The following is a 13,380-nucleotide window of genomic DNA, read 5'->3' as shown; positions in this document are numbered from 1 at the left end:
CAGCTTCCTGCAATGAGGTTCACACACATGTGCAGCATGGATCTGCAACAGGAGGATTTACATTCACTGATGCTGCGAACTCTGCGCGTAGCTGTGGGTGTAACTCAGCCAAGAAGTTACAGACAGGACAGCTGCAGCAACAGACAGCAGAATATAAACCCACATACTGAAGGGGCTCTGATTTTTTTTCCTGCTACAAAAGAAACATAACCGCTGCCCCCTATACCCCCCCCTGCTTTCCTCTGCTGGAAGTATTAGCTTCGAATCACTTACCCCTCCAAATGCACCGCCACCATCTGCTCCTGGCATCGATTCCACCGAGCTGGTGCTTGCTATCTGAGGGAAACAGAATGACACACACAACTATTTCAACACGGACATTCTTCCTAAAATATATTAAATGCTGATAAAGAAAACATGGCATCATTTGCTTTTAGCCCCTCAATTATTTGCTTGTGAATACATTTTAATAGCAGATGTACTCAGCCACTCTCAAACAGTGGGTTGACTATGAAGTGGGTGACTTTTGCACCGCAGTGTCTGCCTGTCCCCCTTCATGCTGCAGAAAGCAAACCAGCAGGTTTTGAATTACACCGCTCCATGTGAGCCCTGCAAGGCAAACGAGCAAGTGCTTTGTGTAGTTGATGGATTCTGCGGGGGAAGAATATTTACTCCATTCAGATAGTACTCAGTTAAGCTTTTCTTAATTGCAATACATTTCTTAATCTCTTAATAAACACAAACTGGCATCTATATGTATTCAATACATATTGAACATCTATTCAATACATATAGAGGGCAAATAACAAGCTTATGCACACCAAAATCATAGGCTACATCCTAAAAGGAAAACCATCTCATCTGTCATTAATTTACAGGGAGTTTGCTAGTTTACAGGGGGACTCTCAAAATATTATCCTGTTATTCCCCTAGATCATTCTTTCTTTGCCAATTAGAGAACATCTCCTATTTCAAGGTTATCCAAATCTCCAGTGCATTTTTGCACTCTAGCTTCATTCCATTTGAAAGCAAAAAGGTTTAATCTTTTATTAGAAACAACATGAACTGTAGCTTTGAGTAAGCAGCCAAACTGAAGAGCTATTCATTCTGATACTGAATTCTATCTATTTATATACTAATGCCATCAATTGACTCTTGAGAATAAGCAGCCAAGCAAAAGCATCCCCTGGGGCTAGGGCTGTGCCACCCCCAGAGCACTTCCTTAGGGAACTCAACTTAAAGGGAAGCATCATGGACTCAACTCCAGCTGACTATTTCTGCCTCTCTGAAAATCCAGCAACGCTGGGGTCTTCCCATCACCTATTCCCCAGTCCCATGGAAAGGTGTTTCTCTCCACTGGAATCAACCCAGGTATTTAGATCCCCCTGCCTTGTAAAAGGCCATCTGTGCGCTGCGACACGGGACTTAGGAAAGGAAATGAAAAATGTGGAGAGAAAACGGGGTCTGAAGGAGAGAGTGAGAAAACACCCAGCAAGTTTAGGGAAAAGAGTAAATTTCTCTAGCTGCCTGTTCAGATCCCCATATCCTTTTATTTGGAATAATGTTCTAAAAATCAAATAATCTCTAGTCTTAACCTGGAAAAGATTTCAAAAGTGCTTCTCCCCCCTGCCCCCGACCATCACTGTTCAAAGTGTATAAGATTCGGTACGGGGGAAGACAGTTGTGCACATGTTTGTCAGATGTGCCCCAGAGCTAGGGGGAGGAACAGAAACGGGGCTGGGAGACGGCAATGATTTAACAAGATCTAAAAATCACGATCTAACTACCAGAAACACTCGCAGCTCTCAAATCTCAGGGAGGGCACAGCTCTCTGCGGCACTTCTCCTTGATAGCCTTCTAACAACGCACAAACTGGGTCCTTCCCCCACACCACCAGCCTCCAACTCTCCTGAGATCAAGCAGTGGTAAAAGAGATCCTTTTTGCCTTAGAACATTTTTAGGTGGCTTTTAAAAAAAATACCCATCACACAGCCTTGAAATGCAGCAGATGAAAATGGAAAACAGTGAAACAAGTGTCCTCTTTCTGAAGGAACTAAGCCACAAAGGCACCCTGAAGCTTTCTGAAGATGACTTCTTTAGAAGACCACTGCTACAGTCACCCTGCAGTGGACTGCCTGGCAACTTCTCTGAATATTCACCTCCTGACAGGTGAGAGTTTATTAATTGCTGTAGATTATTGCACAAGCATAATCTTAAGAATCAGATCAAATAACAGTTCTCTGCACCTAAAAGAAACTGCAAGTCTTCGACAGGCAAACTATGGGCTAAAGATCAACCCTTAACACTTGTGTGAGCTTCTGTAAGTCATCAGGGAAAGAAAAGCACGGGAAGATTTGTGTGCAAAGGCATGCAGTGGTCATGCAACCAAAATCAATCATAAGAACTGTAACATATCAAATGTATGGCCAAGACTGGGAGAAAAGCAATTTGGCTACTTTTCTACAGGCTTATTGGAACCAGAGTCCAATTTCTAGTAGCTGTTACAGATCCAGCCTGGAATCCATGAGCGCATATCTATTTCTTGACTCATGAGAGCAAAAAAGGAAGATTATTGTCATTTTTTCCTCTAAAGCACGCTGCCCAATATTCCATAAAGATGATGAGATACGTACGGTGGATGCTGCCTGCAGCAGCTACTATTGCTACTAAGAACACTCTCAGTATTTGTCCAGTTTTCCTTACAGAACTACCTTTAGCTCTTTTTCACTGACAGCAATTTCTGCCACATTTAGCCATGACATTAGTTTTCAAAGCTGATTATCTAGACAAGCTAATCTCCTAAAAATGCAGGTTAGCATTCCAGCATAAAAGAAATTAAGGTGCATACTGTATTAACGTCAGAGCCAGGAGATAAAGCAGACTTCTGCTCTGCTCCACTTTATGAACCAGTGGAGTATAAACATGTGGCTACACCATTAACACAGCAGCAAAATAAAACTGAATTTACAAAGCAAGATAATAAATAGTAATGAAGTTGAACAGACACTGTTGTCTTAATTGGATAGAAAGAAGAGTGCTTATTAGTTTGCTTATTATCAAAAGATTTTTTTCCATCAGAGCATCCTTGCTCTGAAGGCAGCCAACTTAAAATATAGGCACAAATGGATTTGTTTTCCAATTTTTTCCAAATAGTTCATTATCAGTAAGCTATACCATGTTCTGAACACGGCTCATTGCTGGCTGCTATCAGCAATGGGATCCTAGACTCTATGGAGCTTTGTGCTGCTGTCAGTCTGTGATTAATGCTGGGAGGAAAGGAATTTATAACATCTCTCCTGAGCCCACTGGGAAAAAGAAAGGTTTCAAAAATGGTTAGGTACCCCTGCCCAAAAAAAAAAAAGTTTAGAAGGGTGAGGGAGGAGGGAGATAAAAAGATCACCAAGTTTAATCTCTGCAAATGAACCTTCTCTCCCTGTGCTCCAAGATCTACCATGTTTGATCAGCAACATCGCCATCACACAGGGAGCTCTGCACGAAATTCCTAAAAATTTCCCTCTCCTATGCCCTCTCCACTTTAGGTTGTAGCAAATGACTGTGGCTAAGGTTATCACCATCATTTTCAAGTCGAATGAAGAGATACTGTTATTATCCTCACATGAGTAGTACCAAACCAAAATTCCTAGCAAACACAACGCAGTAATACATTACAGTTGCACAGAAACAGAATAAACTTCCAAGAATATTTTGCGCATTTAGTTGAAGGGTATTCTTTCTGAAATATATTTGTTATCTATAAGACAGTATTTTTAAGACCCTTTTAAAATGCATCAATTTCCTTTCAACTCTTTAAAACTTTTAAAATAACAATAAAATAAGAAAAAAGAAATAATCCCAAAACACATCTCTCAGGAGATGGGGAAAGGTAATGAACAAAATCGCCCAGGCACACAAATATAATTCCAGACAGCCAACCACTCATAACATTGAAGAATTACACCTGTTATGCTAAATAACCCACTAGTCTGGAAAACATGACTGATAGGTCTCTGGCACTGAATTACCCTGGGTAATTTATTCCATACCTGCATGGCTGAGTAACTATGACTGATAAGCATTTGAGAGCCAGAGAAATGGAACTGACTGCACCATAATATAATATAAAAATCAAGAACAAGACTATACTATTTTAAAGCTAGCTGTGTAAGCCCGGTTTAACTGCCAGTAGAACTGTTATAGCAAAGAAGGAGAATTAAGCACTCATACTTACTGAGGAATCAGGAGGATGCTCCTCCTCTTGAGAAAAAGAGCTGTTGAAAGCTCTGAATGTCTCACTGTTCTGTTTGTGCTTTTCAATTGTCGCTTGAATGACCTGAGACAAAAATTCCAGCAAAGATGAGAAGCGTCACAAAAGGAGTCTTGGAAAAATTCTCTCATAAGAAAAAGGTTAGGATTATCATTTTAGTGAAAAAACCCTTCCTCTTGCATAAATGAAATTGAAACTTAAGAACTTAAGAGTGGCGTTGTAAACTCACTACTGATTAAAACTAAGACTGCTACCAGACAGCCTCTCTACAAGTCAGACTGCAAGAATATACAAGGCTAATCTCTGACTCCTCAGCCTCTTCCCTCGCTGGGCTTGAGGACTGCAGGAAATGGGATCCCACCCGAAGCCCCTGTGCACTGCCTGGAGATAGTGGGTCAGCAGTGGGACCCTGACTGGGGCTCCACCTTTCTCCATAAGCAGCTTTGCCAGCCTGGACTACCCAGCTTCCTCACACAGCCACATTCATTCAGAACCCCCAAAAGATCATCTTAATGGAAGATGCTGACTGCATGGCGATTTCCACCCATGTCATAATGGTTTTGTATTAACCTGAATCCATTCCCTCTTCTCCTCTTCTGACCTGTTAAAAAAAAAGAAAAATACAGAAAACAGCATAATTCTACTTCCAATATTTGCAGTAAATTCAATTCACATCTTCACAGCTTTATATCCATCAAGATTTAAGCTTTGTTATACACTATTTTATAAACATTATTAATAATTATTGACCTCAAATATTATCAAACAAATGTAAAAAATACTTGAATTATTAGCACAGTGGAATCTACAAGCACTACTACAAATACCACAAGCATTCAATAGAGCAAATCAACACAGCACTTTAACGCACTGACTTCGGACCAATGTATTCTCTTGCATATGTAAGTTACGTATCTCTGATGCTCATCTCCTGGTTTAAAACTATGTCATAGTAGCAGAGCCATATCCTCTATATCATATATTTCTACATAAATATTCACAAACCTTGAAAGTCAGAACAAGCACCATACCTGGCTTGTAATTCCAGCGATCTCTTTTTTCCTGTTATTGAAAATGTATGAGCCACGTTTTGCTTGGCAATTTCTTGGACCTGTAAAAAGAACACGTCAGCTAGTCGTGTTGTCTTTCAATCATTTTTAATGACTTACAAATATATTAATTCTTTGAAATACTTAATTTAAAGGATCGTGCAGAATACCAGAATTACTTGTCTTGTTACAAAACTTATGAATCTGTATTGCCAACCAGCCCCCTAGAGCAGTACAGGGAAAAGGTGGCTCCTGAGCCGGTTACGTGAAAAGGAAAGGCTTTCAATCAAAGCACGGGCAGAGTCACCATTTTCTTATCCACCTTTGGATGATTATCTCACAACAATTAAAAAAAAAAAAAAAAAAGAGAGATCCAAAGCTTTATTTGAAATTTTTATGATATTTTTACATACATCTATAGCTACATTTTTTGATTCAGAGGGGATGTGATGCTATGGAGTGGGGAAGCATTAAAACAGGTGGAAAGAAGAGATGCAAACCTGCAGTCCTGCAATGTCCATCTTCTCTCGAACACTGAACTTCTGGCCTATCAGCCTCAGTTTTGGCACACAGTATAGCACCATGCTGTTAAACTGTAACAAGGGAAAATTTTAGGTTGAGGGATTACATGCTGGACAGAGCCTGCATTTTTACAGTTTAGGACCCTGGTGTTTTTTCACTCCAAGATGCAGTTCTCAAGAAGAGATTTAAGGAAAAAAAAAAAAAAAGTGGACAAACAGAAATATATCAGCCAGTTACTCCTCCTTTCTCCCACTCTCTCTGGTACCAATTTGTCTGCCTTGAAGGCAAATGAGGGATGTTCTCCCAGCATCAGCAAGAGCTGCCCATCTCACGCAGCAAAGCAGTACAGCTGGAAACACACCTCCTCAGGCACTTTGCAAAAATGCAGTGTCTGAAGGGGAGGGGTAGATGGGAAAAGACCCCTTTGGGCCTGACAAGCCATCAGCAAAGGCAGAAGTATGGAAGAAGGAAGGAAATCCTCAAGGAAAAAGCATCAAGAGAAAGCTTCTGCTCAGAGGAAGGGAAGGCTGGGCTCAGTTGGTGAAAGTTTTTTTATTTGAGATTAGGAAGATGAAAATGTACAATTTCAAAACACAACTCTGAAAATAAGACAGTAACAAAAAAAACTCACCAGGAATAAATACCTATCCTGCGCTGTGCCATTCTTTGCTGAAAGTTTCTGAATGTGTCCTTCTTTAATCAGCTCGTTGGCTGGGTTAACAATATCCTCTTCACCACCAAGTCGCTCATAAACTTCCAAAAGCTTGTGCATCTTTTCCTGTAAGAAAAAAAAACCCCAACAACTAAAATTAAAAAAAATTTCCCCTTTGTCTATTACCCACAGTATCATTTGGTGGTAAGTGTAAATGAGTAGGAAAGAAAACAGTCTTTCTCTCCTGCTATAGCTTTGCATTTTCAAAAATGAATGAATACCTGTTCCATACTCTTCTTTTTTTTTCCCTCTCTGCATTAGTCACTCATGAGTCATACTTGGATTGTACCTATTCAACAATAAGTAGGTATCTTTGGAAGTAATGGCTTCAGGTCCAGTAAAAATCAATGGCCAGGTTGGAGACTAGTACATACCAAAATGGTTACAAGTTTGAATTTCTTAAGTCCCACCCCATGTCTCAGACTAAGATTTCTGCTACGGTATGATCGTTTGTCCGCTTCTGAGAAGTTCCACCTCTTGTACTGTTGTTCATACAATGGCAGGTAGGTCTCCATCAGGAAGCATGGTAAGGGGGGTGAGGCAGTGGCCCAGGTTGCCCAGAGAAGCTGTGGATGCCCCATCCCTGGAGGGGTTCAAGGCCAGGCTGGATGAGGCTTTGGGCAACCTGGGCTGGTGGGAGGTGTCCCTGCCCATGGCAGGACGTGGAACTGGATGATCTTTAAGGTCCCTTCCGACCCAAACCATTGTATGATTCTATGATATGATTCTATATTCTGCATTTCTAGGCTAAGCCTAAAACCCCATCTGTATGGGAAATGCTAAAGCCTCACGCAGGGACCTCCATGGCACAAAGTACCTACGAAACAGGCCAGGACAAAATCTATTTTTAATGTCATTAAGGCATCCTTATGTCTTGGTCAAAAATTTTTATGACAGCATTACTTTTTTTCGTTTCAGCAAAGTACTGTTTCTACTTTATATTAAGTCATCCAAACATTCCAATCCCTCTACACTGTATTCAAATGGACAAAGGGAACTAGTTCACCCACTCACAGCTGCTATATTAAGCACTGCAGCAGCTTTAACAAGTCAAAATAAGAAAGGTGTGTAAATCTTGCTACCGAGATACAGCATTTGGAAAGGTTTGGCTTTCAACCACAAGCCGGATTGATGTGCTCCAAATGTCACTGTCAGCAAATGGGGACAGAAACCCATGCAATTACACTCCAAAATATGCCCCAACTCTTCTCTACATTGTACCTCAACCTATCTATAGATTAAGCTGGAACTTCAGGTCTTTATACACTTTGTTTACCCCATTTGACTTGAAAAGTTTCACCACAAACATACATCGCACCAGTTCTTGTCCTGACCCATTTTTCTGATCAATGGTTAAACGAATGAACAACCAAAAAAACTCACCAAAAAATCTCAAACAAAACCAAACTGTTAAAATAAACACTGCAAAACAAAATGGGGTGGGGGGTGCGGTGGACTAGAAATGAATATGCACAACACCTAAAACCCCAAAAGGCAGTAGAGTTTTTCCACCAAAGGGGAAGATGTGCAAAAGATCCCACTAAATTAAAACAAACAAAAAACAGTGAACTTATCAAGCTGGTTTTTTTAAAGGAAAAACTTGAACACTAAGAGCAGATCCAAAACCTGAGGGTCATCTGCACTTCTAAGAAAAGTCAGCTTTGGAAGTATATTTTCTTTCTTCTACTACACCACAACAAGAGGAAGCAGCCAACAATTAATTCAACCTCCACTAACTTTTGGAGATTTTGCTACCACCCTTGCTCTTCTTTCGGTCTGGCTCTGACCTCGCACAGCGGTACGCACCATCCCGTGGGCTCTGCAGAGGCATGCATGCAAGACGGTGCAGCTCTCGCGCTGCCTTGCCCCCCATCAGCCCTCACCGACTGCCTCAGCACACCCGCGGCACCTTCCGCTGGGACGTGCGAGTTGGGAAACCACGAGGTCAAACCTGAAATTCTTACTTGGATTTTTTTCTCCTTCAAGTCTCTGATCAGGCAAAACCTATTAATTACAGAAGAATTAAATGCAATAAGAAGCCCTGATTAGAGGCTTCAGGTTCTTATCAGCAATAAACAGAAGGTGCGAAATTATTACAGCAGTCTTTTCTGAGGGGTGTTTGCATACTAACAGAAAAAGCACCCAACACAGGAAGCAACTGGCTGGTGGCTTCATATTCCTGCTATGTGGAGATACTGTACACAGTCGCCAGCAAAATAGTTGCTACTTGTGGAGGAGTTGTTCAAGGCCCCGGACCAGAAAAATTTCCACCAAAATAGATCTTTATCAAGACAACACGCTAGACTTCAACAGAAATAGATGGTTTCAAAACTGGTTTTCACTGAGATATACCGAAAATACCCAGACATCAGCTGGTTACTTCCCCGTAGCAGCCACAGGAAACGCCGTCTCATGGTGTCCCTGCCAGCCCCAGGAGAAGGAAGTAAGGGTCTGATATGGAAGCAGACGTAAACCTTGTACCCGCAAATGGTCCGTGAGTGTTAAGCCTGTTATGTAACATTTCAGATCTATTAGATATACAAGCTCCTGAGGCACTTGGGTGCAAAAAGGGATAACATCTGTTACTATAAAGTCCGTTTACTGTAATGGACTAGCTGTTCTGTATGTAAAACACATGCTAACGTTCAAAACCTCCATGGTCGCAGACTGCCCAGCTTTAGAAGTATAGCTTACCAAAGCTACTGACACACACTAAATGCATACTCTGCACATTTAAAATGAGCCAAAGATCAAACTAAAACAACCTTCAGTCTGGTGAAGACCTGTAGAACTAAAAAAAATAGTGTGAAAATTTGAAAGGACACCTTATGAATGGACCTAACTGGAATACTTTCAACATTTTTCAATGAAAACAAATAAAGGGTTTTATGAAGACCACCTTTTTCAACCCATTGGGTCCTTGAGAACAAGGAAAGTTAAATTTAGGCCCAACAAACCATGGTCACTGCAATAGGATCATTTATGATAAAGAGAACTCAGATACCCAATGATGTTTAAAGCCTGACTCAACTGTATGTGAAAATTCTCCCCAGCCTACTTTAGTGAGCCTATTGTGATGGGGGACCATTGCTTCAACCAAGCATTTCAGTCAGATTACAATTCCATTACACATTTTCTACTCACCATCTTTCTGATGGCTGCATTCGAATGGTTCGCTGCTGTAGATATGAGCTCCAGGGATTCTGCAATAAAGGTAGCAACAGTTATGCATTCTCCAGATTATATCTGTTAATAGCACCTTGGGGTCTTTTTTCACCTCCCTCATTAGTGTTTTTCCTGCAAAATACAGTCCTTGCTTATATGTAATTATATATATATGTATATCGTAAGCATATATATGTATATTGTATATATGTATATTGTAGGCAGTTATATACATGATCACTTCTGTGTGTTCGGCTGGTCCATGTGCATCTAAAAATTTAATCTTTCTCTCCTAAAAGGCTAGGTGAGCCAAAGCACACAGTGACCAAAAAAAAAAAAAATCACCTTCTAGGAATCAACCTACTAAAAGTTAACTTAAGTCTTCACAAGTGTGTTTTCAAAAGTGTTTTCCTAAAACAGGGCTTGTGTACTTACAGTGAGGTGAACCCTGTTTTGGTAAAGATCACAAACTCCTAGAAAACAACCAACCGAAGTCCATTTCTCTTGTTCCTTGTGTTAACAGTCTAGCCCGCCTTCCTAGGGAAACATTCTTACTTTCTTCCTCCGGCTATTGCAAGGATGTCCTCCTGTATTTGTCCTTGGCCATACAATGGATTAAGCAAAAATGCCAGGTGTTCTGCCATCACAAATCTCAATATTTTGTCATTGTTTATTTGTCAAAGCTCCCTTCATTCCTAGAGCTGACATATCAAACATTTTCTTTACTCCAAGAGTATTCAAAATCCCTTTGTGCTATGTTTGGCAATAATTTGATTAATTCAAATGTCTGTTTCTACTATAGCCCTAGTTGGAAGTATCTGAACATGTGAAGAAAAAACTCTCCAAGATTTTGTTGTGCTCATTACACAGAGAGGAGTTTACATGTACTTTCAGCATCTTTCCTGTCTGGAGACTCTTCTGGAAGTTTCTTCAAATAGTCCTTTAGGAGAAGCTCATAACGAGGAATCCTTTGCACTGGTTCAAGCATGTGATGCTGTAATGTTAGGTTTCCACACACCTCCTGTTTCTGTAACGGAAAAAGAAGCACAGAAGGGTTTGCGTTTGTTCCTGCATTTGGTTTTAAACAGCAATGAAAAAATGACCATTCACATAAGTTAGAGGAGAGTAAAACAACTTCTCAAGTTATCACAGAATCATAGACTCATTTAGGTTGGAAAAGACCCTTAAGATCATCGAATTCAACCATTAATCTAACACTGACAAGTCCACCATGTCCCTAAGCGTCACATCTACATGTCTTTTAAATACGTGTAGATGGTGACTCAACCCCTTCCCGGGGCAGGCTGTTCAAGTGCTTGACAACCTTTTTAGTGAAGAAATTTTTCCTAATATCCAATGTAAACCTCCCCTGGCACAACTTGAGGCCGTTTCCTCTTGTCCTATCACTTGTTACTTTAGAGCAGAGCCCAGCACCCCCCTCCCTGCCCCCTCCTTTCAGGCAGCTGTAGAGAGTGATGAGGTCTCCTCTCAGCCTCCTCTTCTCCAGACTAAACCCCCCCAGCTCCCTCCAGACCCTTCCCCAGCTCCGTTGCCCTTCTCTGGACACGCTCCAGCACCTCAAGGTCTTTCTTGTGGTGAGGGGCCCAACACTGAACACAGGATTCGAGGTGTGGTCTCACCAGTGCCGAGTACAGGGGACGATCACGTCCCTGGTCCTGCTGGCCACACCGTTGCTGATACCAGCCAGGATGCTGTTGGCCTTCTTGGCCACCTGGGCACATGCCAGCTCCTGTTCAGCTGCTCTTGCCCCCAGGTCCTTTTCCACCGGGCAGCTTTCCAGCCACTGCTCCCCATGCCTGTAGCGTTGTGTGGGGTGGTTGTGACCCAAGTGCTGGGCCCGGCGCTGAGCCTCGTTGAATCTCATACAAGTGGCCTCGGCTCATTATCCAGCCTGTCCAGATCCCCCTGCAGAGCCTTCCTGCCCTCAAGCAGATATCAGAGCCGACAGGTTTCATGTGGACCTTTGTCTCACATCTGGCATTTTCTGCAGATATACAACAATCTTCTTTTCTCATCCATGACCTGATGCAGCATTTTCTCCCCCTCTCCGCCTCCCCCCAACTCTACAAAATCAGAAATTCCACGGGGATATACTCCTTGCTAGAGCTCACTGTACATGCAGCAGATACACTGCTCACCACCTCTGAAGAAGGAGCTGCCTCAAATTCTCTCTTTTTTTTTTTTTTTTTTCCACTTGACCAAGAAGGGAGGTAGGTTTGAGACTGATTACACTAAATACTACCCAATAAGGCACCGAACTGCTCTGCTTACAATTGTCCCGAGGGTTGTAGTGTACCTATTTTCATAGGATCTCTATGAAGTGAAGGGATATTTCTATTTAAAAGAGAGCAGGAGAAATGAGAAACACAGTAAGAGTAAGTAACTTGTTTTAAATGACACAGGAAGTTTCTGTTAGGAATGTAATCTGACTCCTGAGTCCCACATCAGCATGTTAACCGCGCACATACACACACACGCTCTGCTCCATAGCATTATTCTAACGTCAGCTCACTAAAGCCATGTCTTGGTAGTTGCTTTTCCTCATAAATATTACAGCCCACGACACACTGCTGACTCGCTCGATTCTGAAAGCAAAGCCTGGAGATAATCAGATGAACGTCTGATAGAAAAATATTAGCTATCCTTCCAGAAATTCAAAGACGTAAATTTGCTTTAAAAAAAAATCTTGTCACAGTGTAACAGAATGAACAATATTTCTGTTTATAGGAGACGAAGTGAATTTATTATCTCTCAAAGTTTTATAGCACCACATTTCCCAGAAAATATAATTCGGATGGAAAGAATCAGAGATTCTGAGAAGTAAAAGGGACACGGAACTGCACTACTGCATATTAGCACTTGGTTTTATTCCCAAATCCACTTACTATAACCTTCTCCACTGTGTTTTTATTCCTGCAATAGGATGAACCTTAACACTGAAGAGCAACAGGGAAGCAAAGGAGGAAGTCACTTCAAGGCTTATGTCAGTTGGATTCATGTGCCAGATGTATTCTCTCTAAAAAGTAAGCAGTGATAAAAGAAACTGTTCCAAATAGGAAAAGTTTAATGATATGCAATTTTAAAAAGTTTTCGGAGTTTAAAGTGCAATTCAAATTACTTTACTAGAGGAATGATAAATGTTTATTCTGTGCTTAATTCATGTGACAATCCAAAACACAAAAATATATATTAAAAAGTACTTCTGTGATGACATAAGGAGAAAGCTGTCTAAAGAAAAGTCCTAATAAACTCACCAGCTATCAAGTTTTGGCCCCAGTAGGTGAATGTGAACCAAACAGAAAGTATGTACATCTTTAATGTCAGCTAAAATAAACTTGATACGTCACAGTCATTCACTCCTAAGTACCATGTGACTTTTGTTTTCTGTTTTCCCTGGTTTAGCATAATTAATAGTTGTTAATGCTTAAGCTATATAACTATTCCATTAACAGCCTGGGTGGACAGGGTGTTACTGCAGGATCACAACAGACTTTGAGACAACAACGAGTATTTTGAAAACTGTGGCTTTTGATAGCACAGAGACAGGTCAGACGAGTGGATTGAGTGTTCTGGGTGAAATCTTTGCCTCCTGCAACTGTGGTCATTGACAGCAGGGAACGGTGCTGTGATGCTAGTGCTAAAATCAC

The 13,380-nt window shown here is 41.2% G+C and overlaps 1 protein-coding gene across 1 annotated transcript in view; it reads right to left on the bottom strand.

Moving 5' to 3' along the window:
* Nucleotides 1–273: 273 nt before the first annotated feature.
* The window catches only part of FGD3 (FYVE, RhoGEF and PH domain containing 3), a gene marked incomplete at its 3' end in the record, with an annotated part of 34,432 nt that continues 21,325 nt past the window's right edge, over nt 274–13,380 (bottom strand). Inside the window, exons 8-15 of the mRNA XM_010076071.1 lie at nt 10,601–10,739; nt 9,692–9,750; nt 6,467–6,613; nt 5,814–5,906; nt 5,296–5,375; nt 4,835–4,865; nt 4,229–4,330; nt 274–336 (exon numbers count right to left, since the gene is read on the bottom strand). Coding sequence (XP_010074373.1) covers nt 274–336; nt 4,229–4,330; nt 4,835–4,865; nt 5,296–5,375; nt 5,814–5,906; nt 6,467–6,613; nt 9,692–9,750; nt 10,601–10,739 — 714 coding nt within the window. The remainder of the gene's footprint in view (nt 337–4,228; nt 4,331–4,834; nt 4,866–5,295; nt 5,376–5,813; nt 5,907–6,466; nt 6,614–9,691; nt 9,751–10,600; nt 10,740–13,380) is intronic.

Source organism: Pterocles gutturalis, unplaced genomic scaffold (genome assembly GCF_000699245.1).
Source record: "Pterocles gutturalis isolate BGI_N339 unplaced genomic scaffold, ASM69924v1 scaffold9663, whole genome shotgun sequence".
In the NCBI taxonomy this organism is placed as follows: Eukaryota; Metazoa; Chordata; class Aves; order Pterocliformes; family Pteroclidae; genus Pterocles; species Pterocles gutturalis.
Note: the sequence above shows the minus strand (reverse complement) of the source record. Positions and strands in the feature narration are given on the sequence as shown.